The sequence below is a fragment of the Crocodylus siamensis genome, chromosome 10 (genome assembly GCF_052110815.1).
Source record: "Crocodylus siamensis isolate JL-2025a chromosome 10, ASM5211081v1, whole genome shotgun sequence".
NCBI classification, from domain to species: Eukaryota; Metazoa; Chordata; order Crocodylia; family Crocodylidae; genus Crocodylus; species Crocodylus siamensis.
In genome coordinates this window covers 38,494,632-38,517,274 of record NC_143404.1, presented here as the reverse complement: position 1 = coordinate 38,517,274, position 22,643 = coordinate 38,494,632, and the positions used below count along the sequence as shown (strand labels likewise).

General features: G+C 50.7%; 2 protein-coding genes across 7 annotated transcripts in view; one reads left to right on the top strand and one right to left on the bottom strand.

Moving 5' to 3' along the window:
* Positions 1-9,882, top strand: part of ARAP3 (ArfGAP with RhoGAP domain, ankyrin repeat and PH domain 3) — a 43,119-nt gene extending 33,237 nt beyond the window's left edge. For 2 of the 6 annotated variants that reach the window (XM_090064718.1, XM_090064717.1), the window contains exons 25-35: positions 97-165; positions 775-849; positions 1,203-1,317; positions 2,058-2,186; positions 2,676-2,809; positions 3,620-3,702; positions 4,205-4,240; positions 4,984-5,047; positions 5,145-5,282; positions 5,659-5,697; positions 8,020-9,882. In XM_090064718.1, coding sequence (XP_089920844.1) covers positions 97-165; positions 775-849; positions 1,203-1,317; positions 2,058-2,186; positions 2,676-2,809; positions 3,620-3,702; positions 4,205-4,240; positions 4,984-5,047; positions 5,145-5,282; positions 5,659-5,697; positions 8,020-8,625 — 1,488 coding nt within the window. In that variant the 3' untranslated portion in view covers positions 8,626-9,882. Of the gene's footprint in view, positions 1-96; positions 166-774; positions 850-1,202; positions 1,318-2,057; positions 2,187-2,675; positions 2,928-3,619; positions 3,703-4,204; positions 4,241-4,983; positions 5,048-5,144; positions 5,283-5,658; positions 5,698-8,019 lie in introns of those variants that run through there. The other 4 variants (XM_090064720.1, XM_090064719.1, XR_016444444.1 and 1 more) reach the window with 4 other exon arrangements.
* Positions 9,883-12,017: 2,135 nt separating this feature from the next.
* On the bottom strand, positions 12,018-20,312 carry LOC149856480 (proteinase-activated receptor 3-like). The gene is made up of 2 exons (XM_090064960.1): positions 20,185-20,312; positions 12,018-13,775 (listed from the first exon to the last, which is right to left on the bottom strand). Exons 1-2 carry the CDS (start codon positions 20,279-20,281, stop codon positions 12,730-12,732), a joined length of 1,143 nt encoding a protein of 380 aa, XP_089921086.1. The 5' UTR covers positions 20,282-20,312; the 3' UTR covers positions 12,018-12,729.
* Between the last annotated feature and the right edge of the window lie 2,331 nt (positions 20,313-22,643).

The following is a 22,643-nucleotide window of genomic DNA, read 5'->3' as shown; positions in this document are numbered from 1 at the left end:
CCCTTACCCTCTCCCTGTTCCCCTGCCTTCCCCAACCTGGCTCTACTCTGCCTCTCCCTCCTGCCCTGTCTCATTTCTTTTTCCTTCTTCTGACAGATTGATGAGGATCAGGTGTCACAGATGGACCTAGAAAACAGCTTAATTACCACCTGGAAGGATGTTCAGGTACTGGGGACACAGGTGCACTATGTGATGAATCACCTCCCTTGGCCATACTACGGTTTTGACCTCAGCCTCTGCTGAGGTCTGCAGGTTTGCAGAACCCTCAGCAATGAAGATGGCTGGCTGGGAACAGCTCAGTTCAGGCCACAGCTGTAAGTCCTCCCATTCCTGTAGGTATCTGTGTGGATCACTGTTCCAGCATGGGTCTGCCCAACCCCTTAGATGAGCCCCATGCTCTCTCAGCACTAATCATCTCTCGAATGAGGCTTATAGTAAGTTATTACTGCAGCTTACCCTAGAGCAGTAAACAGCATTGCTTCCCAACTTTCAGCACTCTAGTTTTTCAGTCTCCTGATCCTTTTCTCCCTGGTGTTGTTTCCCTATAGTGAATAGTTTTTTTGTGGGGGCCCAAAACCCCCTTCTCTTCCCTGACACATCACAGTTAGTTGAGTGCAGCTGTTGTGGATGCAAGAGAATAGAAAGCCTCTTTGCAGGAAATGCTGTACTATGCTACTGATTTGCCACACCTGTTCCAGCTTCTGGGGTTGGGTTTCCAGGATACTGTGTGCTCCCAGGGGCTTAACCTATCCTCCACTATCTCTTCTTTCACAGCTTTCACAGGCTGGGGATCTCATCATTGAGGTTTACCTGGAGCAGAAGCTGCTTGACTGCTGCGTCACCCTGAAGGTGAGGGAGCAAGCATGTGGCCTGGCTGTAGCCATTGGCACAAAGTGACGGAGATGTGCAGGTGCCTGACATGTCCGTGGCTCTTGGATGACTCCACTATCCATACAGAGTCACAGGGCTGAGAACTCCATTGTGGGCACACACTGGATGTGGAAGTGGCTGCTCAGAACATCAGAGTTGTCCCGTGGTGCCAGGAGATACTTAGTGAGGAAGAGGAAGCCATCTGTTGACTAATTCCCATCCTGCCATCAGTTTCCCATGTAGGCAATGGTGAAACTCACTGATGGCCACAGGGCTCAGACCAGTTTGGTCCTGGAGCTGAGCATTACTGAGCTGACACGTTATGTCCCCAGGTGTCACCCTCTATGACCGCTGAGGAGCTGACCAACCAAGTACTGGAGATGCGCAGTGTGGCTGCAAGCCTGGACATCTGGCTGACCTTTGAAGCTCTAGAGAATGGGGAGCTGGGTGAGTGTGAGGAGTGCCTTGCAATTGAGGTGAGGGCAGATTGAGGGGAAGAGGCAGTGGGTGAGTGGGGAAGGTGGTGCTGAGTTGGGGGGGCAGAATTAGGGAGAGAGGTGAAGCTGTATCGTTGTGGGGAAGGAAGGTGGCACTGTGCCATTAGGCATTGGTTGGGGAAAGCAGTGTTACACCTCTGAGGGACAAGGGAGAAGGCAGTGCTGCATTACTGGGAGGATGGGGAAGGGAGTACTTCAGCATTGAGGGGAGAGGAGGGGGCACTGTAACATTGGGTGAGGGAAAGGGCACCATGCTATCGGAGATCAGGGAAACTGCTTGGGTGGGATGATCTAGTTGGGGTGGTCCTGCTTTGACCAGGCGGTTGGACTAGATGACCTCCTGAGGTACCATCCAGCCCTAATTTTCTATGATTCTATGAAAGGCAGAGAGAAAAGTCGTAGTTCTGCTGAGTAAGGGGGGCATCCACATTTCATCTGTGAAATGTTCAGGCTTTGGAGCCCCTGTGCCTGTTGCCATGAGCCACCATGTAGAGGGGCACACCTGCCTTCTGAAACTTCCCAGGTGCAAGTGCAGCCTGGTAGTGTTGGCTTGCTGAGTGCTGTCATAGGCTCCTGCCTCACAGTGTGTTCTGGACTTCTGTCCCAAGTTAGTGATATGCTTGCCCCAAATCAGCTCCTCCCACTGCCCAGCAGCAGCATCTGAGTAGGCCTTGTCCCCTCCATTCTTAGAGCGACCCTTGCACCCCAAGGAGAAGGTCCTAGAGCAAGCTCTTCAGTGGTGCAAGCTGCCTGAACCAAGCTCTGCCTACCTGCTGGTGAGGAAGGTACCCATAGGAGAAGGTGGCTGTCTCTTTACAGGTGAATCCTCCTACCCCAGCAGCATGGTGCTAGGTCCTGTAAGGGACCATCAACTTATGGTCCCCATTCTCTTGGAGCAGATACAGTAAGGTCAACAGTCCTCTCTATGCCTGATCCTTCAGTTTCTGCCTTTGAGGCTGCCTACAGGGGCCAGAGCGGGCATAATGTGGCCGTGGGTGGCACTATCTGGCTGTGGGGCTAGACCTCACAGTCCTGCTGAGTGAGTTCCAGCAGAAAAGCCGCTGAAGGTTGAAAAGGCAGTGTCCTGTGAACAACACCTGAGCCTTAGGTCTGACAGGGCAGTAGCTCCATGACCAAGGGAGTGCAAGCCAGGTGAGGGGGGGCTCTGTCACCTACCCCTCTTCTCTTCCTGTTAGCCCCTAGGCTGCTCCCAGAATGCTCTTCCTTTTCCTTTGCCTGCTCACTCTAGGCTCCCATTGTTTCTCAGCAGTTTCCCACAGTTAATTTTGCTCCTCCCCCACTGCACAGGTGCCAAGAGGGAGAACCCTAAGTGTGGGCTACTGAAGTGCCGGGAGGAGCACCCCAAACTCCTGGGGAGCAAGTTTCAGGAGCGATACTTTGTCATCCGTGATCGAAAACTGCTGCTGCTGAAGGAGAAAAGGGTAAAGCTCAGCCCGGCAGCCCAAGCTTTGGCTAATGCCCATCCTGCTGCCAGTCTCCTACCTGGGCAGTGGTGAGACTCACCACTGGCCCTGAGGCTTAGCTCAGCTTGGCCCTGCGGTAGGTGTTAGGTATGGCTGAGCTGATGTAACATGCAGTCCTGGCTGAGGAGGGGGAGGCTTGCCTGGCCCCTGTGATTAGAGCCCTGCTGAGCACCCTGGCCCCAGGGCAGTGGTAAAGCCTGGGCTCCTCCCATGCATTCTTTGCTGTATGCAGAGTGATCTCTCACTGCAGGCAGGAAATTGGCCCTGGCCCCCACCCCCACACTTTCTAGACATCCAAGGTACCAGGGAATGGTGTGCACAGGGAAGGGCAGCCTCATGAGCTGTGGAGTAAAACTTTACCTGGCTTGACTGATTTGTGCCAAGAGCCAGTTCTGGAATCCTCTGCTGATTTCCCTACCCGTGTGGGGAGAAAGGCTTCTTCCCTCCCTGTGGAGCAGGAGACCACTAGGTCTTCCCCATGGTGGGAACCCAGAGGTCAAGTGGCTGCTCACTTATGGCTGTGGGAGGGGCATGCTGACAGGGTAAGCAGGGCTGAACTGGCCTAGGTGAGTGGAAGGGGTACTGATGGGGAGGGGTAGAGAGGGAAGGGAAGTAGGTGCCAGTTAGGATGACTGAACTAGGAGAAATCAGGGAATGCTGGTAGGGCAGGGGAGGGGAGGGAACCAGGTGCCAGCCACAACAGGGGAAAAGAGGGGAGGAATGACTGGCAGGGCTTGCCTTGGCTAAGTGTCTGTTCTCTTTCTCCAGAGTGCCAAGCCAGAACGGGAGTGGCCTCTTGATTCAGCCAGGGTTTACATGGGGATCCGCAAGAAGCTGAAGCCACCCTCTCAGTAAGTCAGGTCCAGCGGCTGAGCCAGATTAACAACTTCCTCTGATCACTAGCACCTCCTCTAACAGAAGCTCCACGCCTTGTCCTGGAGCCTGTAGCTCCATACTGGAGCAGCTCTGTCACAGTATCCTGCCTGGAACCCTCACCCCCGAGCCTCAGGGCCTGGCCTAAAAGGAACTTGCCAGAGCACAAAATATGCTTGGTGCTCCTCCCCAGAGCCCAGCCCTGTGCCACAGCCACAGCAAGGCAGGATCTTGATAGTGACCCCTTTGCAAGTGCTTGCTTGTAGCCCTGTAGTGTGACCTGTTTGTGGTCCTGTAGGCCTTGTGCCCTAGCTCCCATGTTAGCCTTGGTCCCAAATAACCAGCCTGACCCTAGCTTCAGTTCCTAATCCCTCGGCTCAACCTATTCCCCTAGCACTGGCTGTAGAGCTCATACGCTCCAACAACATCTGATGTGCTTCAGTTGCCCTGCCTCACTCTGCTGTTTTCCTTTCACTCCAGGTGGGGTTTCACACTGACTCTGGACAAGCAGCAACTGTGAGTATCTTGCGTCTCTTCCTCCTGTGGACAGGGACCTCCACTTCACAAGAGAGGCAGGCCATGGGAGCACCCATGTGCCTAACCTGCCCTTGGGTTTTCACAGATCTGATCAGACCATCTCAGGTCCTTTCTGACCCTTCCTCCTTAGCCTCCAAGCCCATTTTATTTCCCGCCCTCAACAATGATGAGGAGTAAGAGCCTAGCTGCACTGGGCACTGATGTGGTAGAAGCTGGAGAGGAAGTGGGCAGGAACACTGGGCCAAGCACACCTTTAATGCAGGCAGGCTAGTGCAGGACCCTCAGGGAATGCATGGAGAGAGAGTGGGCATGAGTGACTAATGAGAGAGTGAGTAGAGTAAGAATTGCAGGCTGGGCTTTTAAACTGGGAGGCTGATAGAGCAGAAGCTGAGGGGCTGTGGTCAGGCCGCAAAGATGGGAAGAGCAAACTGTCTCTGTGCTCCAGAACATGTGTGCATGTGTGTGTGCAGTATAGTTTAGGTGGAGGGGTGGGGTAGTCTGTGTGTGTGAATGTGCTTACGTGTTTACAGGGTGTAGCCTGTGTGTGTATATGTGCAAAGGGGTAGCTTGTGTGTGGGCGGTGGGGAGGGAGCCTGTGGAAACAGCACCCTAGAGCCACCTAGAGAACAGCCCTGTTGGCTGGGCTCTTGAAAAAGCTGGCGACGAGAGGCAGACCCCAGGGTCCCAGTAACCAGTCAGTGTCTCCTCTGACTGTTTTGTAGGTATCTGGCATGCACAGGGCAGGCTGAGTTGTGGGACTGGATCACCAGCATCCTGAAGGCTCAGGTGGGTGAGAACTGCCATGCCAAGCCCACAGAGAGCCTGGGCAGGGCTGGGGTTCAGCAATACTAACCACTAACATGTCTCTTGTGATGCCATGCAGCATGATGATCTGCGCTCAGTGATCCTGCGGCGGCGCTCCTCCTCTGACCTCTCCAAACAGAAGTTTGGCACCATGCCACTGGTACCTTTGCGGGGAGACAGCACTGACACTACCATGCTCTCTGCCAACCAGACCCTGGTAAGATAGCACCAAGGCTTAGCAGGGCCCTGCAACCCTGTGTTCCATGCCCACTGGGCCATCCCAACCTCAAGAGCACTTCCTGTCCAACTGTGGGCAGACACAGGCGAGAGCAAGTGAAATGTGCCTGTGAGCAGCTGTGGCAATGTGTGCAGCAGCACTGTGTCTCTGTGGCTGCTCTGTGCCTGTGTGTGAGCAGGCCATGCATGTGCTTGCAGGAGTACCACTCTGTGTAAAGTGTTCGCAACTTGTGTATAGCAGTGTGGTGCACTTTGCCCACGTGTTGAGTTTTGTTTTCCCCAGAGCTCTTTGCAGCCCTGACGCTGTTCTGTGTTGTTAGGTGCTTACTCTCTCCCCCATCTCCCTCTGTTTCCAGCGTCGCCTGCACAATCGAAGGACTTTGTCCATGTTCTTTGTAAGTATCTGCATGTCTGATGCATATTCATGCAGGGGTTTACAGCCTTTAAGGATCATCTACAACAGCAGGGACAACCTGGTGATTGGGGTTTTTGGAAATGGAGGCCTATTTGCAAAGCCCAGCCGTTATATTATGACTCAGTGACAGTGTTCATTTAAAGAGCAGTTTGGCCCACTGGTTGCAGGGTGGCCCCTCCAGTGTTGATCTGAGGGTGCTCATTGCAACACAATTGGCCAAAGCCTGGGCAGAGTTTGGGAAAATTGCCCTGAGCAAGACCATGAGACAATAGCTAATGATACTCCTCAAGGACTGAGGGACCATACTGGTACCCTGGCTAGGCTGTAGACTGTGGCACCCTGAATTCCTGGTCTCTTGCTTGAGCAGAGGGTTCCTCTTCGCCTGCTGCTCTTGCTTGCTGTGTGGTGTTCTGCATGCTGAGGAATTACTGTCCCACCCCACCCCAGCAGTAGGCAAGGAGATACCATCCAGGGAACACAAGGCAGAAGTCTGCTGCACTCTACACTATGAGACAGCTGCTCCTAACATTTCTGACAGTCTGTATTGGGGCTGAGATGCCATGTACTCAGTCTGCATTGATCAAAGGGGATATCTTTGGTGTGTGGTACAGAAGGAAAATCAGCTCTCAGCGAGGAAAACTCTCTTGCCTCTCTATTTACTCATCTCACTAGAGCCAGATAACCTTATCAAGCTCCCTACAGCTACATCTAGTGAGCATGTCCAATGACTAGAGCTATTGAGTTACCTCTGACCTTGTAAGTCCTGCTCTGTGTGGTTTCCGCTCTGCCCTGAATACATGCTCAGGTTTCCAGGGAAGCGCTGGGCAACTGAGGCTGTGCAGCAGAGCTGGGCTGGGAGAGGCAGAGGCGGAAGCATGCCCTATTGCTTGGCTTTGGTGCAAAATGCTGTCAGAACACAGCCACTGGCTGTGATGCAGCAGTTCTGCTGGGTGCCACTGCTACAAGAGGCAGGAACATGTCAAGCACTGGAGCTAAGCTTTGCTGTGGAATAGCCACAAGACTGAGACTGAAACACTGTGCAACGTCCAAACCACATGTGGCCCCAGGAGTGGGGAATTGCTATCCTTCACTGCCATATGTGACCCAGAGTGGTTGGGCTGATGCACCCCTGCCTCTTCTGCTCTCAGGTTTCCTGACCCAGTGGAATAGCTCCAGCTTCAATGTCTTCTCCTAGGGCCTATATATACTGCAGCAGTTGTATACTACAGCCACACCAGTGTTGAGTACACCTTACCCACCCATGCCTACAGGTGTAGCTGTTCTTGGATGGTCCCCTGTACCCACCCTCAAGCGCTCTACAGACTGAGGTCTTGGAAATCGCTACAGAGGGAGAGCCCTGATCAGCCTTACCAGCATATGCCTTGGTCTGGAGCATCTCAATAAGGGCAGGGGTAGGCATGCTTGAGAATGACCAGGCCAGGATATACCACCACCAAGGTGTTAAAAAGCCCTTACTGCTGCATGAATAGATGCTTTTGCCATAGTCTGTTCCCACAGCTGGTGAGCTGAGACTGGGCGGTATCTGGTGATTCAGAGACAGAGAGAGAGAGAGAAGGAAGACCATTTGACCCAGTCTAGCCTGGCCTTACCCCATGCTCTGTGTAAGGCTAAGAGCCTTCTGGGATGCAGCTGACTAGAGATTATGTTCTGAGTGCCGGCCCAGAACAGATCCATCACAGTTCTAGCCCTTGTCTGGGGAAGGTGCAGAGCTGGTGGCTGAAGAGACCAGGGAGTGATGCTGGGCTAAGAGAAGTCTCTTCCTGTCTGACTGTGATGTGGGGAAGAGAAGACTGTATCAATGGGGGGATTCCTACCAGTGCAAATCAGCCACAGGAATTGAGCAAGACTGGGAATCCCACTTAAGGCCAACGCCTGCTGGGCTTAGGGCAACAACATGGCCTTACGCTCCCTTCCCTAGCAGAGAAAGGTACAGAAGAAGGCACCTCTCACCACAAAGGGCCTGCCTCCTAGTGCTACAGCTGCCTCCTGCTCATTTGGTTCCCCTGCTGTTGTGCAGGTGTCTAGGAAGTTTGATCACCTAATGTCTGTACCTGCTCCCCACCTGCCAGGACCCATGGTGCGGGGGATCAGACCTGCACGGCATTCCCCAAAGTTCCAGGTTCTCTGCTGCTAGGGCACAAACAGGGCCTCCAGGCTCAAGGCAGGTGGGCTGGGGAAAGGCATGGCATCTAACCATGGAGGAAGAACTTGTATCCCAGAAAATGTTCTCTGAGTCTGGGGTTCTATCACACATCTAGCCCCTAATCTCTCTCCCTTGCAGCCCATGAAAATGCATCAGGACTCACTGGATGAGCAGCAGGAGAAGGAAGCAGCAGATGCAGAGCCTGTCTATGAGGAGGTGGGCAACTTCCCTACACTGTCCCCACTGGAGCTGGACAGAGGCTTCCTGGCTGAGCTGTCCCAGGTGCCTGCTGTGGACAGATCTGTGAAACCAACCCTGTTCTCAGAGCAGTCTCAGCACCCAGCACTTCGCTCCTCACTGCCTCCAAGCCCAGGCCAAAAGGTGTCCAGCATGCCCTTTACTAAGGCACTTTCCCTTGAAAGAGGCCTCAACCTGCAGTCTGAAAAGGCCCTGTACCATGCCAGATCATCTGGGGTCAGACCTACCAAAACAGCTTCCCTTGAGAGAAATCTAGAGCCATCCCAAGTACTACCTGCCTTGGCACAGGAGCAGGTGGCAGAGGAGAACCAGCGTCCAGTGTTAGAGCCCTTGTTTGGCAAGGCACCCCCTCCAGAGGCCTCCAAGAAGATCAGCCATCTGCCTTCACCCATCAATGATAAGCTGATGCAGGAGCTGAGCAGCGTCATCCTCAGGAAGAATGAGGGCCAGGCCCCTGAGCTTGGGCCAGTCCAGCAGATCACATGATATCCACTGCTGGACAGGAGGACATGTGACCTTGGGTGGCAGAGCAGAGGCAGCAGGTCATATGACTAGTAGCAGCAGCTGCAAGGTCTGGGGTAAATGGACCTGTCATGTGGCACCTGAGTGCTCCCATGTGGACCATTTCTGCCTCCTGCCACAAGTGCAGGAGCCAAATCAAGAGCGAGTATTTGAGACTAGAGGAGGCATCAGCTTCCCTGGCCTTTGGAGTGGAATTCCCAAGCCATGCTGTGTCAGATCAGATCTGCAGGGAAAGAGGGAGGATAACTGCCACTGTTAGCGGCTGTCAGTTGTGCCCCTCAAAGGTTTGCACCTGAGCAGTGTCTGTTAGTTATAACATTGTACCTGCAGAAGGCAGCCATGGTGGCTTGGTTATCCCTCAACCTCATAGTCCACGTAGGAGGATGTGTACACAAAGATGTATATCTTTATGATAAAGGTGCATATCTTTATCACAAGCATCACACAGGATAAGTGCAGAGCACCACAGCTACAATTGTGTAAGAGCCTGGAGTGTGGAAAGCATTGCAGAGCCAAACCCGGAAACAAAGGGAAGTTCCTGAAGGGAAGAAAAAAAACAGGAGCTAAATCACAAGTCTGCAGAAGAACTAGTATTACGTATGCAGAGGGAGCTGCATATGCATGGTCTCAATGTGTGGGTGCATGGCTCTAACATGCAGGATGCTTGTATGAGGAATGGGTGCATCTGTATACATGTGCATGTAATTCCATTGTATATGTTGCCTATGTGCCTCTCAGCCTTCCAGAGGGGCTTACTTTCTTCTAGACAGAGGTAGACAGGGCTGGTGGGAAAATGGAAGGGGCAACGCTGATAAAGCCCACCTTCTTAATTACTAACTATTACCCAGACCCCACAGGTGGTCTGTGGAGGCTGTGTCCAGAGGAAAGACTGCCTTATGGCATTAGTACTCATCCTAACCAGAGAGAAAAAGGAAAAAGTAGAATCAAGGTTGGAGAGCGTCCTGGCAATCAAGTACCCCTCTCTGCTGCCCTGCAATGCTCTGACCTGTGTCTTGTTGCCACTCCGTGTGTATTATAGTATCTGTATATACTTTATATATGCTGCCTGGAACAGGACCAGGGGATGTGTACTGTCCCTGGGCAGGAAAAGTGCCATCTGGAAGATGGGGACCTTTATAACAGAGGATGAAACTCGCTCTGTTCCAGAATATTTATATCTGTTTCCTCCACCTTCCATTTGAATAAAGTCTTTGTACCTCCAGACAATATGATTAGTGCACATTGGCTGGGTGGGGGGAGGGGAGGCAGGTAACAAATATGGCTGAAGCAAGAATGGAGAAGGGGTGATGAGGGCAGGGGCTGAGGCATGAAAATGATGGGCAGAACCAACAGGAAGGATGTAAATGGTGCATGGGAACCAGGCTGGTGTGTCAGCCCAGCATCATGGGCTGCTGGAGGGAACCAGAGGCCACTCTGGACAGCCTATGGGAGAAGTGATCATTTTAATTACTTGACTAAATATGAGGTGAGGTGCCTGAGTTGGGTTGTGAGCTTAAAATCAGCTTTATGATTCTGGGTGGTCCTACATAAGTTGACTCACCCTCTTGGGTGACCCATCTTTGCAATAGAGATAAGTAGCTCAGTAGGGACTGGAGTTACTCCCTTCCCAACTTCTGAAGGCACAGGGAACACAACTGCTTCAGTCTAAAGGGAGCACTGGGAATGCCTCTGTGTGCAGGGTCTCGGCAGCGCACACTGCTTTTTTTTGCCTCAAGCACTGTGGGATTTTCAACCTGCAGGCTATTCACTGCATCCAGAGTCTAGGCTGGCTATGTAGCAAGGGTAGGGAGTGGCCAGAACAGCAACCAGACTATGCTAACCTTCATGGTAATTCAGCTCTCCTGGGGTCTGGGCTGCAGTACACCAGGTGCATTTGGTGTTGCAAAGCCATTTGTTTCCATCTTTGAGAGACGTCACCCATATTCCTAAGGCCTCAGCCAGACTCCTAGCCTTCTGCTTGCCCAGCTTGGAGGGGACTGCCAACTCCTATGGCACCGAAATGTCACCAGGTATTTTCTTAGGCTGGTGGATCCATGCCATCTCACTGCCTATCCAGCTTGCTAGCTGCCCTGTATGTTGTTCCGTAAGTGCCTTGCCTCCATCTCAAGGCCAGATGTCGTGGGTTGCTACTGATAGGCAAGATGCCCAGGGAGCTGGTAGCTGCTGTGTTAGGAGAAATTGGGTCCAGGTGTACCTACAGACTAGAAAGCAAGGGGAGAGCTGTTTCTGGGAAATGCAGTGCCAAGCAAGGTGCCTGGGGCTTTTTTTGTCTGAGGAACTGATCCTCTTAGTGTCAACTGTGAAGGTTTTGTGCTCTGTGGTCAGACATGCCTCATAGTGTGCAACAAAGGAAGCCTGAGCTTCTCTAAGAAGTGTCCTTCTCTGTGGAAGCAGCCCTGTGAGAATTGAGTTGGATTTCATGCCTCATGCTCTGTGGCTTTTGTTTCTAGGAAAGGCAACAGCTGAGGAATCAGTTAAGATGAGGCAGGAGTTCATATAAAAAGCCTCAGCACTGAAATAGTGATTCCTGTATGAAGGGTAGTTGCCCATTCCTTCCCACAACACCTTGGGCTGATCAGGAGGGGAGGTTGCAGGTGTGCCATGGGAAGACAGTGGTATTGTGCATGTTCCATATTCCTGCTAGAGAGATGAGGGGCAAAGTGCAGGATGAAGATCACAGCAGCCTACATGCCACACCAGGGTCCCTGAGGAACAGCAGGGAACTGGAGGTCATGGAAGGAGCTACACAAGGCCTTAGCAGGGTAAGAGGAGGGGCAGGGGCAGTTTGTGCTCACAATGCTGGGTGATCACAGCTGAAACGGGTGAACTATGGCAGGGGTCAGCAACCTAGGAAGTGGGGGCTGGATCTGGCCTGGAGCCAGGGGCCTTTGATGACATTCAGCAGCAGGGGACTTTTCCCGTACCACACCATGGTGGGGCAGCAGGGAGTAGTGGTGATGGCCAGGTCCTGGTACTTGCACACCTTGAATCCAAGCTGGGTCATTCCAGCCTGCCACTGGAAAGCCATTGCTGACCCTTGCTATGCTCATGGAGTTAAGGGCCCAAGTGGGACCCAGGGACCATCCCCAAACTGAGTCCCTGGAGCAGTCACATAGTGACTGCAGCAGGGGGAGCAGGTGTAGCACGTAGTGCTCGAAGAACAGGTCTCCAGTGAACAGTTATGCCACGAGACTTCCTGGGGAGGAAAGGTTTCAGCTGTAAATCAGTCACTGGAGAGACAGAAACAGTAAAGGTAGAAATCACCTAGACTTTAGTTTTAAGAACCATGACTGATCAAACACTCCTGCTTTGCTTTGAGCTCTTTTATTGGTGAAATTACAGTAATTTCCAAACCATGCTCCAAGTGTCACTGCTGCACAATCTGCAGTCAGCCTGAAATGAGAGCTTGGAGGTGGTATGTGCTTCATCTGCCTCACAGAAACATAGCAATGCTGCAAACCACATCATGCTGTTCCATTACAAGATAAGCACAAAATATTGTTTTTTGTTCCCATGATTTCAAGCTGCTCTACAATGCAGGTGCAGATTGTCAGTACATGACACACTGAATCATGAATGTGGGCTGAGTGCAGGGTATGAACTGAAAACCAGAACAAGAGCCTGCAGCCCACTAAACAGGGCACTCTTTCTGTGTTCCTAAGTAACTCTGCAAACATCCATGTCTGAACATGCAGGAAGCAACACCAGCGCTGACCACAGAGCCTGTAAGGCAGGGGCAGAATCCAGCTGCATAGAGTCTGTGGTCTGGCAGTGACATGGAACTTGTGCCCAAGCAGCATGGAGTCCAGTCATTGTGTGCCAGATGGGGCAACTGATTATATAGGCAAAGCTGGGGAGGATTCAGTTACACTGGGATTACTGCTTACAGGCTCCTGTGCCGCATCTCTTGTTGCATGCTGCCCACCCCTTGCATGAAGCACGACTGACCACTGGGGCTAATTTGTCTGAGTCCTCCACACAAAAAGGTAAAGGAAGAACAAGGCAAGACCAACTATGATGGCTCTAGAGGACCACCTCTGCCCCAACCTAGGGCTGGCTCTGTTCACTGGACCTCAGAGGCAGCACTAGGTTCTCACAGGCCCTGGCCAAAGCCTTGTCTCGCTGTCTCCAGTGGCAACAAACTATGTACCTGAGTTGGGTCCGGAAATCCCGGGAGATGTAGAAGTAGATGAAGGGGTCAAAGCAGTTGTTGAAGGCACTGAGAGCCAATGCTAAAACATAATGGATGTAGGTGTCATTGCGGGACAAGGATATGCCCTGTAGGTAGTGGCAAAAGAGCAGCACATTGCTGGGGGTGAAACACAGGGCAAAAACCAGTAGCACGAGAACCAGAACTCGCACCACATGACCATAACGCCCCCTCGTGGCAAGCAGGTGTGCCAGCACACAGCCATAGGAGAAGACAATAATCACAAAGGGGAGTGCAAACCCCAGAACTACCAGCATAGGAAAGTAGTAGGCCAGGTACTTGGTTTCTGTGGACTGCTCCAAGAAGTCATGGCAGGTGGTGATGTTCAACTGCGGGATATGCTGTGAATGGCGGATGAGCAGCAGTGGACTCATACCCAGCCCTATGGCCAGCCACACCCCAATACAGATGCCTACTGTGCCACATACTCGTTCAGAGCCTCTCCAGATGAAGGGGTGCACCAGTGAGACATACCGATCCAGGCTGATGCAGGTGAGGAAGAGGATAGAGCTGTACATGTTTCCATAGAAGAGGGTGACGAGGGCCCGGCACGCATATTCCCCGAAGAGCCAATTGTTGCCCAGCAGGTGGTATGAGATCTTGAAGGGCAGTAGGAGGACAAAGAGCAGGTCAGCACCTGCCAGGTTCAGCAGGAAAAGGGTGGAGGCACACTTCTTGGTCTTGGTGGCCAGGACCCAAAAGGCCATGGCATTGGCTGGCAGCCCAACTAGAAGTACCAGAGTGTAGAGGATGGGGAGGAGGCACGTGGTCACTGTACCATTGAGATGGTCCTCTGGGGAGGCACAGCGGCATGTGAAATTCCTACCTGTTTCCTCGCAATTGGAGATACGGGTCAGGGCTCTGCCTTTTGTTACTCTTTTCTCTGTGGAGACATGATAGGAAAGTAGGTTAGGACACTCTGTGGATCTGCATTCTAGGAACACGACACTCTGCATATGGACTGCCTGCATGCCTCCCCAGGCATGGGCCTGGTGGGCACACCACCTACCTGCACTCTGCTAATCCCCAGCAGGGGTTGTGCACAAGTAGGAGGGCTTTTGGCCTTTCTGAGAGAGATTAAACAGAAAGAGATCTCTGAAAAATCCCCATTTTGCAGGGACATATCCAAGGTACAGAGAAAACAAGAGGCTTTCTGGAGCTGTAGATAGTGAGAAGGAAAAACAGGAATAGAACCCAGGGGTCCTAAACCACAAGACTGTCCTGTCCACCCCTGTATGGAGCCACTAGCTGGCCGTGGTCTTCTAGCACATCCCTGTTGGAGCTGAAGTTTTGTGGATCCAGTCAAGGACCACCTAGGTTATGCTCTGCCTGGCTAACGAACATTGTAATTCCAGTGTAGTCCCTTTTGGCAACAGTTGGAGCTGCCCTAGCCCCCTTCCACTGCCTAAAACACACTAAAGCAGCTGCCCCTGGGCAGAAGGATAGGAAAGGGAGGAAATATCAGTTCCTCCTCCAGCTCACCAAGCAAGAGCAGCTTCTGATAGGGCAGCTCTATGTTCATCATTTTGAGTTGGGGGAAGCAATGGATCTTCCTCCAGCTCAGTGTTTGGGGCACTTACACAGAAGTGATGCCCTGGGGTGCACAAGCCCTGCTAGAGACCCCACCTCCATCTTAATTATGAAGGCAAGCAGCCTGAATGCAAAGAATTGCCTGAGTCCCGGGACTGGACCATAAGCCCTGGCCTCATGTGCGGGTGAGATTGTCTTCCCAGACCAGACAAATAATAGAGCAGGGCTGAAGGGTGCTTCTTGTACAGTATGCATGCCGACAGCTGAGGGCTCCATAAGTTCTACACTGTGGATCAACCCAAACAATGCATGACAAGTGGAGTTGGTAAGTTACCTTGCTGACAGCCATCCATGTTAGTGACTAAGCTGCAGAGACATATCTACAAAACTCAAAAGCTGCAATTGTGGCCAAGCATATGCTTGGGAAACAGAGAGAATGTGCAAGGTTAAAAAAAAATACCTGGCAAGTTTTCTGTGTCAAACAAATGAGCTGCTTACAGCATGTGAAACAACAACCCCAGCAAAGTTTCATAGTTTCATAGTAGCTAGGGTCAGGAGGGACCTAAATAGATCATCTAGCTTGATCCCCTGCCACAGGCAGGAATGAATGCTGGGTTCACAAGACCCCAGACAGGTGATCATGCAATCTCCTCTTGAATTTGCCCAAAGTAGGGGCGAGGATCACTTCCCTGGGAAGTTGGTTCAAGATTCTGGCCACCCTAACCGTAAAATATTGCCTTCTGATCTCTAACCTAAATCTATTCTCCATCAGCTTATTACCATTGTTCCTTGTCACCCCAGGTGGTGCTGGGGGGAATAGGGCTCTTCCTATTTGCTGATAATCTCCCCTGATGAGTCTGTAGGCAGCCACCAGGTCCCCCCTCAGCCTCCTTTTGCCAAGGATAAAGAGGTTCAGGTCCCTTAGTCTCCTCATAGTCTCTCCTCATAGTCTCCCCTCAGTCTGTCCTGCTGCCCTCTCACCAAATGGGTGGCCCTCCTCTGAACTCGCTCCAGGCTGGCCGCATCCCTGTTAAAGTGCAGCACCCAGTACTGGATGCAGTACTCCAACTGTGGCCTGACCAGTGTCACATAGAGTGGGAGCATCACCCCTCTGGACTGGCTTGAGATGCATCTTTGGATGCGTGACAAGGTATGGCTGGCCTTGATGGCTGTGGTCTGGCATTGGCGGCTCATGTTCATCTTGGAGTCAATAATGACTCCAAGATCCCTTTCCGCCTCTGTGCTTTCAAGGAGGGAACTCCCCAGCCTGTATGTATGCTCTGGATTCCTTCTCCCAAGGTGCAGCACCCTGCATTTGTCTACATTGAACCTAATCCTGTTCTCATCTGCCCACTTTTGTAGTCTGTCTAAATCTAGTTGCAGCCTCTCTCTCCCTTCAAGTGTGCCCACCTTGCCCCACATCTTAGTGTCCTCAGCAAACTCGGACCATGTGCTTTCAACACCCTCGTCCAAGTTGCTGATGAAAATGTTAAACAGTGAGGGCCCAACGACCAAGCCCTGGGGGACCCCACTGCTCACATCTTGCCAGGTTGAGTACAACCCATCCACCACTACTCCCTGGGTGTGCTCCATCAGCCAGTTTTTTACTCATCCAGCTGTTTAGGCATCAATGCCACAGTCGCTTAATTTATTAATGAGGATGGGGTGAGAGACGGTGTCAAAGGCCTTCTTAAAGTCTAGAAAGACTACATCCACGGCAACACTATCATCCAAGGATTTAGTTACCTGGTCATAGAAGGCAATCAGGTTGGTTAGGCAGGACCTGCCTTTGATGAACCCATGCTGGTTGCCCCTGAGCATGATCTTCCCTGCTGGCTCCTCACAGATGTGCTCCTTGGTGATTTTCTCCAAGATCTTCCCGAGGACCAAGGTGAGGCTTACAGGCCTACAGTTACTTGGGTCCTCCTTCCTCCCTTTCTTAAAAACGGGGACCACGTTAGCTAGTTTACAATCCCCCGGCACCTAGCAAGATGACCACGAACGCTCATACAGCCAGGCCAAGGGCTCCGCGATGACCCCCGCCAGCTCCCTCAACACCCTTGGGTGGAGGGCATCTGGACCTGCAGATTTAAAATGTCCAGACCTTCCAGAAGATCCCTAACAACATCTGCACTGACCCAAGGCCTGACAGAGCTATCCCTGAGATTCCCTCCTGCCAGAGGTAGGGACATGTCTCGGTCCTTGTTCAAGAAAACAGAGGCAAAGAAACTGTTAAAAATATTGGCTTTCTGGCGTAGCGACAAGGTTACCATTTGAGTCTTAAAGGAGCCATACATTGCCTGGTGCCCTCTTCTTCCTCCCAAAGTGAGAAAGGACTTCTCACAGACAAGAGAGCCAACTACTTGGTAGGAACTAACTATTACCTGAGCAAGGCTATAGGTAGCTCAGGATGTGGGACCCTGCTCAGCAGTGAGCCTGTTCAGTAGTGAGCCTGTCTGGAAAGGAAGGGGGACTGGGCACATGACTTTGTTCACATGGCCTGGCAGTCTGGCAGAATGGCTGAGTCAGCAGCTGGACTAGCCACCAAGCTCAGAACAAAACTAGAGATCCAGAGCAGTGCCCCTGGGAAGCTAGGCTAGCTGGGTGGAATGTCCCAGCAGAAGGCAAGGCCACATAATGGGGAATGCTCTGGGCACACGCGGGGCTTGGTGCAGGAACATGCAGAGTTTAAAGTGCTAGGGTTTTTTTGTTTTCTTTTTGTTGTTGTTGTTTTTACGCCTGCAAGCACCCACCAGCAAAAATAAGCCAGCGCGTATGGATCAATGCACTGTTCAGCTGAAATATCAGGGTTGCTCCCTACGGACACAGATGGCACTAGGGGATGATCCTTACTACAGACCTTGACTCTACATTTATGCCCTGGGTTGGCCGAGAGCTACATCAGAATAAGATCCATAGAGAGGCTGAGGAATTAATTAGAGCAAAGAAAACAGCAATAGCCTCCTTCCTCCCCCCCACTCCATACGTAAGCCTAAGCCACATAGAAACCAGCCTGTGTGCAAAGCCAGGATGCCCTTGCAATTCTTTATATACACAGGAGTGTCATAGGACTAGCAGGACAGTAGTGGTGGATACAGATACCAGCCCAGCAGGCAACAACAGGGACTAATATTAGAATCCAAGTCCTTGTCCCTGTTGCTGCTTAAAACATTCAGTTAGATCAGGGCTGAGGCACTAAAGTTTACTTGATGTCTAGCAAAGGGCACTATGTGCCTGTTTAGTACATTAGGGCAAAGGGAATGTTATAAGAGAAGCATTAAGCTTGAATGTACAGAGCCAGCCAGAGGGCATTAAGGACTGCACTTATTAGCACTGTGCTCCATAAATATTGTTAAAGTTCTGCTGAAACAGCTCATCTACCCTCCATCCTCTACCAAAGTCCTTGACTTACATTTTATTGTTCTACAGCTCTCTAGTGGCCAAAGAGCTTCAGATACTGTAATGTCCATAAAGTATTCATGCACAGAATTCAGCCGTTGACCTTGCATTCTACGATGCCCACAAAGCTGTCGTAGCTATTATACCGGGTACCCAACCTACCAGCCTACTTTATGTTTCAGAAGAATTCTGTGGCATTTTACCATCCAGCCCAGCTGCTGCCCTAGGTAGGAAAAACTTTACTGCAATTGTTCTTAGTAATTTTGGACTTGACGCACCCCTTGTTAGTCTCAAGACACCCCTCAGAAAATGCCAGATCTTATTTTTTACTCTGTCTTTAACTAGTAAAAGTAATACAACAAATCTTCTGTTACAAAAAAATCAGAAAGACCACAATAGGTCAGGATATTTTAACACTATTGATTCCTATTTGAAATCTCTGGGTTTATCTTATGAATCATGTTTGTCACCTAACATTGTGAGGCACCAATGGCACCCTGTTTAAGAATCACTGCTTTATTGAATTCATGCAACAGAAGACAGAAATTTGGGCAAGAAAGGGAATGGCTGAATCCCAGGGAGATTGACTTGGGAACTCTCCTCTCCCTAACTGGAGACAAGCAAGCACAAGGCACCACAAAAAAATGAAAACATGCAGGCCAAATTTTTCAAACCTTAGGCCCACAGTCAGCTGTATACATCCATATATATAGGCAGATACCTGAATGGCCTCATTTTCAAAGTGCCAAGCTTCTAAGAGCCCAACGGCCTCCAAGTCAAGTGCGCTACCATTGCAAATCAGGCCATTCATCTGGGTGCTTAGGATTGGCAGAATTCAATTTTTTTTTTAATTCTGAAAGCTAAAATCAGTTTATTTTTCAGCATTTATTTCAATTTTTATCAACTGAAATTTTCATGATTACACAAAATTAAGGACGTTTTTCAATTTGGCATGTGCACACATACATGCACATGTGCACTGTGGCTGCTGCAGAATCTGGGGCCTATGCCAGTAAGGTTGTGCTGGGAGTGGGGGCTGGAGGGGCAGGGCTGGTAGAGCCCTGGAGCCCAGTGCTACTGGCCCCTCATTCTGCCCAGGGCCCAGCCAGGCCACCATGGGAGTTTGGTCCCTGCCCAGGCTGGAACCTAGGCACAGAGAGCAGCTGGCAGCACTGGGCTCCCCCATGCTACTAGCCCTGCCCTTGCAAACCCCACATCCCAGCACAGCCTTTCCTACTGGCATGGCCTTCAGCTCCTGCAGCAGCTGGGGGGGCAAGGATGGGTGTATGTATGCATACACATGCTACCCTACCCAGGATTCCCTTATCTCTGTCCTGGGTTTTGTTATTGGGTTTTTTTGTGTCTCCTTTATGTAAATTTCAGTGATGTCTGTGAGTGTCAGGTGAAACTGATGTTTATCAATGTCTATTGATAAAATCGAATCCTGCCAAGCCTAATCATTAGGAATCTAGAAATAGGCCCCTGTTTTAAAGCATAATCTTTTACAGGTCCTCAGCTGTGTTTCAGAAATAGTATGTGTGTACTGGAAATGGTACAAACTCCAACTCCTCCGCTCTCAGATTAGGCAGGGGAAGTTTAAAGCTACAAGGGACACTATTTTATTTTTGCAAAGACAAGAAGCTGGAAGAGGGTAAGCCCACCCCTAAACTCACATTAGACTCGCAACTAGAATGTCTTCAAGAGATGCATGCTTCAAAAGGGTGAGTACCCTCCATACTTAGCCCTATTGCTACAGAGCCAGGGTCAGTCCCAGCACAAACAACACATACAGCTGACTGCACCAACAGGATAAGCAGTAGCAAGAGGGCAGACCTAACAAGACCTAGTCCCAGCACCTCCTGCCTGGAGCTGGTGTGCGGGGCAGATCATTTGGGCTCCTTAATAAATGTATAACCAAACATCAGGAACATTGGCTGGAGATTCAGTCCTGCCAGACTCATGTACCTGCAAAGGATTTAGGGCCAATATCTCTCTTGTGAGGCAGGGGTCCAGCTTAAAGAGAGAACTGGACCTTCTTGCCTTAAAAAGAATACAGCAGTATGTTCAGTTTGCTTGTGGGACTCATGATGATGCAGCCCCTATGACACACCACAGGCCAATGACTTCACCGACCAGGCAGAACCTGGTATCTCCAGAGACAAGAAAGCATCCCTGGATCATATAGGACCTCAGGAGTCTAATTCCATATCAGTCCCAGAGCCACCAGTCATCCTTCCCAGTGCAGAGGTCCCAAAAGAGGGTATGATGGGCATGGAGCCCCGGGAGTTGTAACAGTTGGAAGCAGAGGGACAAACTGCCAGCAATTCTTCACAGCATGAAGAAAAAGATCTTAGAGGACTTACCTGTGGGACACTGTTCAGCGCAGCAGAGCCAGGTGCAAGTAAGCAGCAGTGACATGCAAAGAGTTTTAGACCACTGTGAGGATTGTAGGTGCACCATAGTTGCTGTCCAGGTTGAGCTCTGCCTTCCCTGAGCCACAGCAGTCTCCGAGGAGTGTGCTCAGTCTCTTTCTGGGGTCAGTCTAGTTTTAGGATGTTGTGGGGAGCCTACGAGTCATAGTGACAATGCAGGCTCTAAGCTTTTCCACTTGGTTCCGTCTCTGTTGCTCTCTCTTCCTCTTTCCTGTCTCTCTACATAGCCAGAAGCTGGCTCCTTTTATTGCACATAAATGCAGAGCAGATGCACAGGCTGAATCTCTAACCCATACAGACAGACCTGGAATGCCCCCAAAGCATGACAGAAGCCTCTGGGTGGGAAGTCGGGGACAAAGAGAGCACTGACGTCAAGAAAGAGGCAGTCAGGAGTTTCAAATGCCCAGGTCTGATGGTAAGAGCCCGACAGCACAGACACATGCCACATATCTGCACATGGAAGCCACCAGAACACGAAAACTCCCCTGGAATCACTAGCCAGCAGGGAGGGGTTTGGAGCAGATCACCTAGTTACCAGTACAGCTCCAAGCCCAGTACGGAGAGCCAGACCCGTAAAGGGATTTAGGCACCCAGAGATGCCAATACGCATCCAGAGGGATTTTCAAAAGCATTTTCAAATGCAGCCCTAAGTTTTAATCCTTTTGGATGTGGCCTTGGAAAACATGCACAGATATGAACTAATTCCTAAGGTTGAAAGGAAAGAGTGGGTTCTGTGGAATACCAATGTTTTCCAGGATTACTCCCCTCAACTCAGGATTGGTTTCCCTTCAGAAACCACTGATGGAGAGTAGAAATGATGAAGTGATAGTATTTGAGAGACATTTAACACAGGTCTTTAAAAATGACTATAAATCACAGAGAGTCAGGTTCTTTTTAGAGGTTTCTTGAATCACCAAAGAGAATTCTATCACATATATCTAACCATAGGCTGGTCCAAACACACTGGAAAAGTTAAAACTTTTAGTTATCAGACTTTTTTTTGCCAGGTTGCATGTACTTTACTGCATAGTGACTCTGTGAAGTCCAGAAGCCTATGCATAGCGGTGTGAACAGGAAGTGTTCTGTGGCTGGCACTGGGCCAGCTGCTGCTCACTCAGCTTTGGTTGTTGCTCTAGCTAAAGCAGTAGTTTCTGCTTGGTGATCTCCTTTCCTGTGGCTCCCTTCAGTGCTGCTAGCAGTTATTGGGGATTCACTGCATTTTCCCATGTACCGCACTGCTGGAAGAATAGTTAGCCATGTTAACTGCCATTGCACATGAACATAGAGAGAGGTAGTTAGCCATGTTAGTCTGAAGTCAGGCAGAAGGCACCTTTTAGACTAACAAAATCAGAAATGTATAGCATAATCTTTTGTAAGCAGAGAGCTCACTTCATCAGACAATGTGCATGAGTACAGCCAGTGAGGCTGAGCCAGGCTGTAGTACTGAGTGCAAATCTTGTAGCCACTACAACCCACCTCACCTCCTCCATTTCAGATCTTCTCGTCCATCCAACCTCTGCTACCACTAAGTGGCTCAGCAGTTGATTGGTAGGGGTATGCACTTAGAGCAGATTTGCAAAGAAACTTGGTACCCAGTGGATGCATCTACTATTGCTAGTACCAATGCATACAGGTATTAGAAAAATGAGGATCAGCTGCTGATCTCCACATGGCTGGTAGGCAGCTGCCATGAGCCAAAACAGCTCTCCCCCTGCAGGGATCAGTTAGGATGGGCCCCCATGCCCCCTGCCAGCCCCAGCAGGCACCTGGGAAGCCTAGAGCTCCCCCTGGTTACTGCGGGGGGCACGACACACAGAACAGGGCAGGAGCAGCTCTGGACTGAACTGCTCCTGACAGGCGCATGTTCAGCTGCATGCCTGGGATTGCTTTAACGAGCCTGAATTTTCTACACAGAAAATTCTTAACATGTATATAAGCTCAGGGGCAGAGCCTACGCAGTCTGGCTCTAGAGGCTACAAAGGGTTGGCTTAGTTCAAGCGGCTTTGGCTAATACCATGCCTAGCTTGTCATTTCTGCACAATTTTGTGACAATGGAGGATTGCTTTCTTTCTTTCCCCCTCGCCTTTTGGCTAGGAGCAAGTAAGACTAGGGGGCATCCAAACCACAGGGTCCCTGGACATAGCATGTCTGTCACATGGTTTGGGGAGTATTTGAAGCCCCAGACTGAGGAGCCTGGGAAGGAGGATACTTGCCCTGTGGTAAGGCCACGCTGGCTTAAACAACTGAGCTCTGCTCAGTTGAAACTTAGAACTTGACTATTGCGCTTTGCCTGGTTGAATTTGGAACTAATTCAGCCTTTGAAAGAAAACAAAACAAGAAAAAAAAATCCAGTGCAGAGGGACTACAGGAGCTATTACCCAGGGTAAAGG

What these genes read in the sequence shown, in the direction of transcription:
- LOC149856480 (XM_090064960.1), bottom strand. Translation starts at nt 20,281, where the DNA reads ATGGTGCACCTACAATCCTCACAGTGGTCTAAAACTCTTTGCATGTCA. An exon ending in CGCTGAACAGTGTCCCACAG is followed by an intron (nt 13,776 to 20,184) that starts GTAAGTCCTCTA and finishes ATGTCTCCACAG; the next exon opens with AGAAAAGAGTAACAAAAGGC.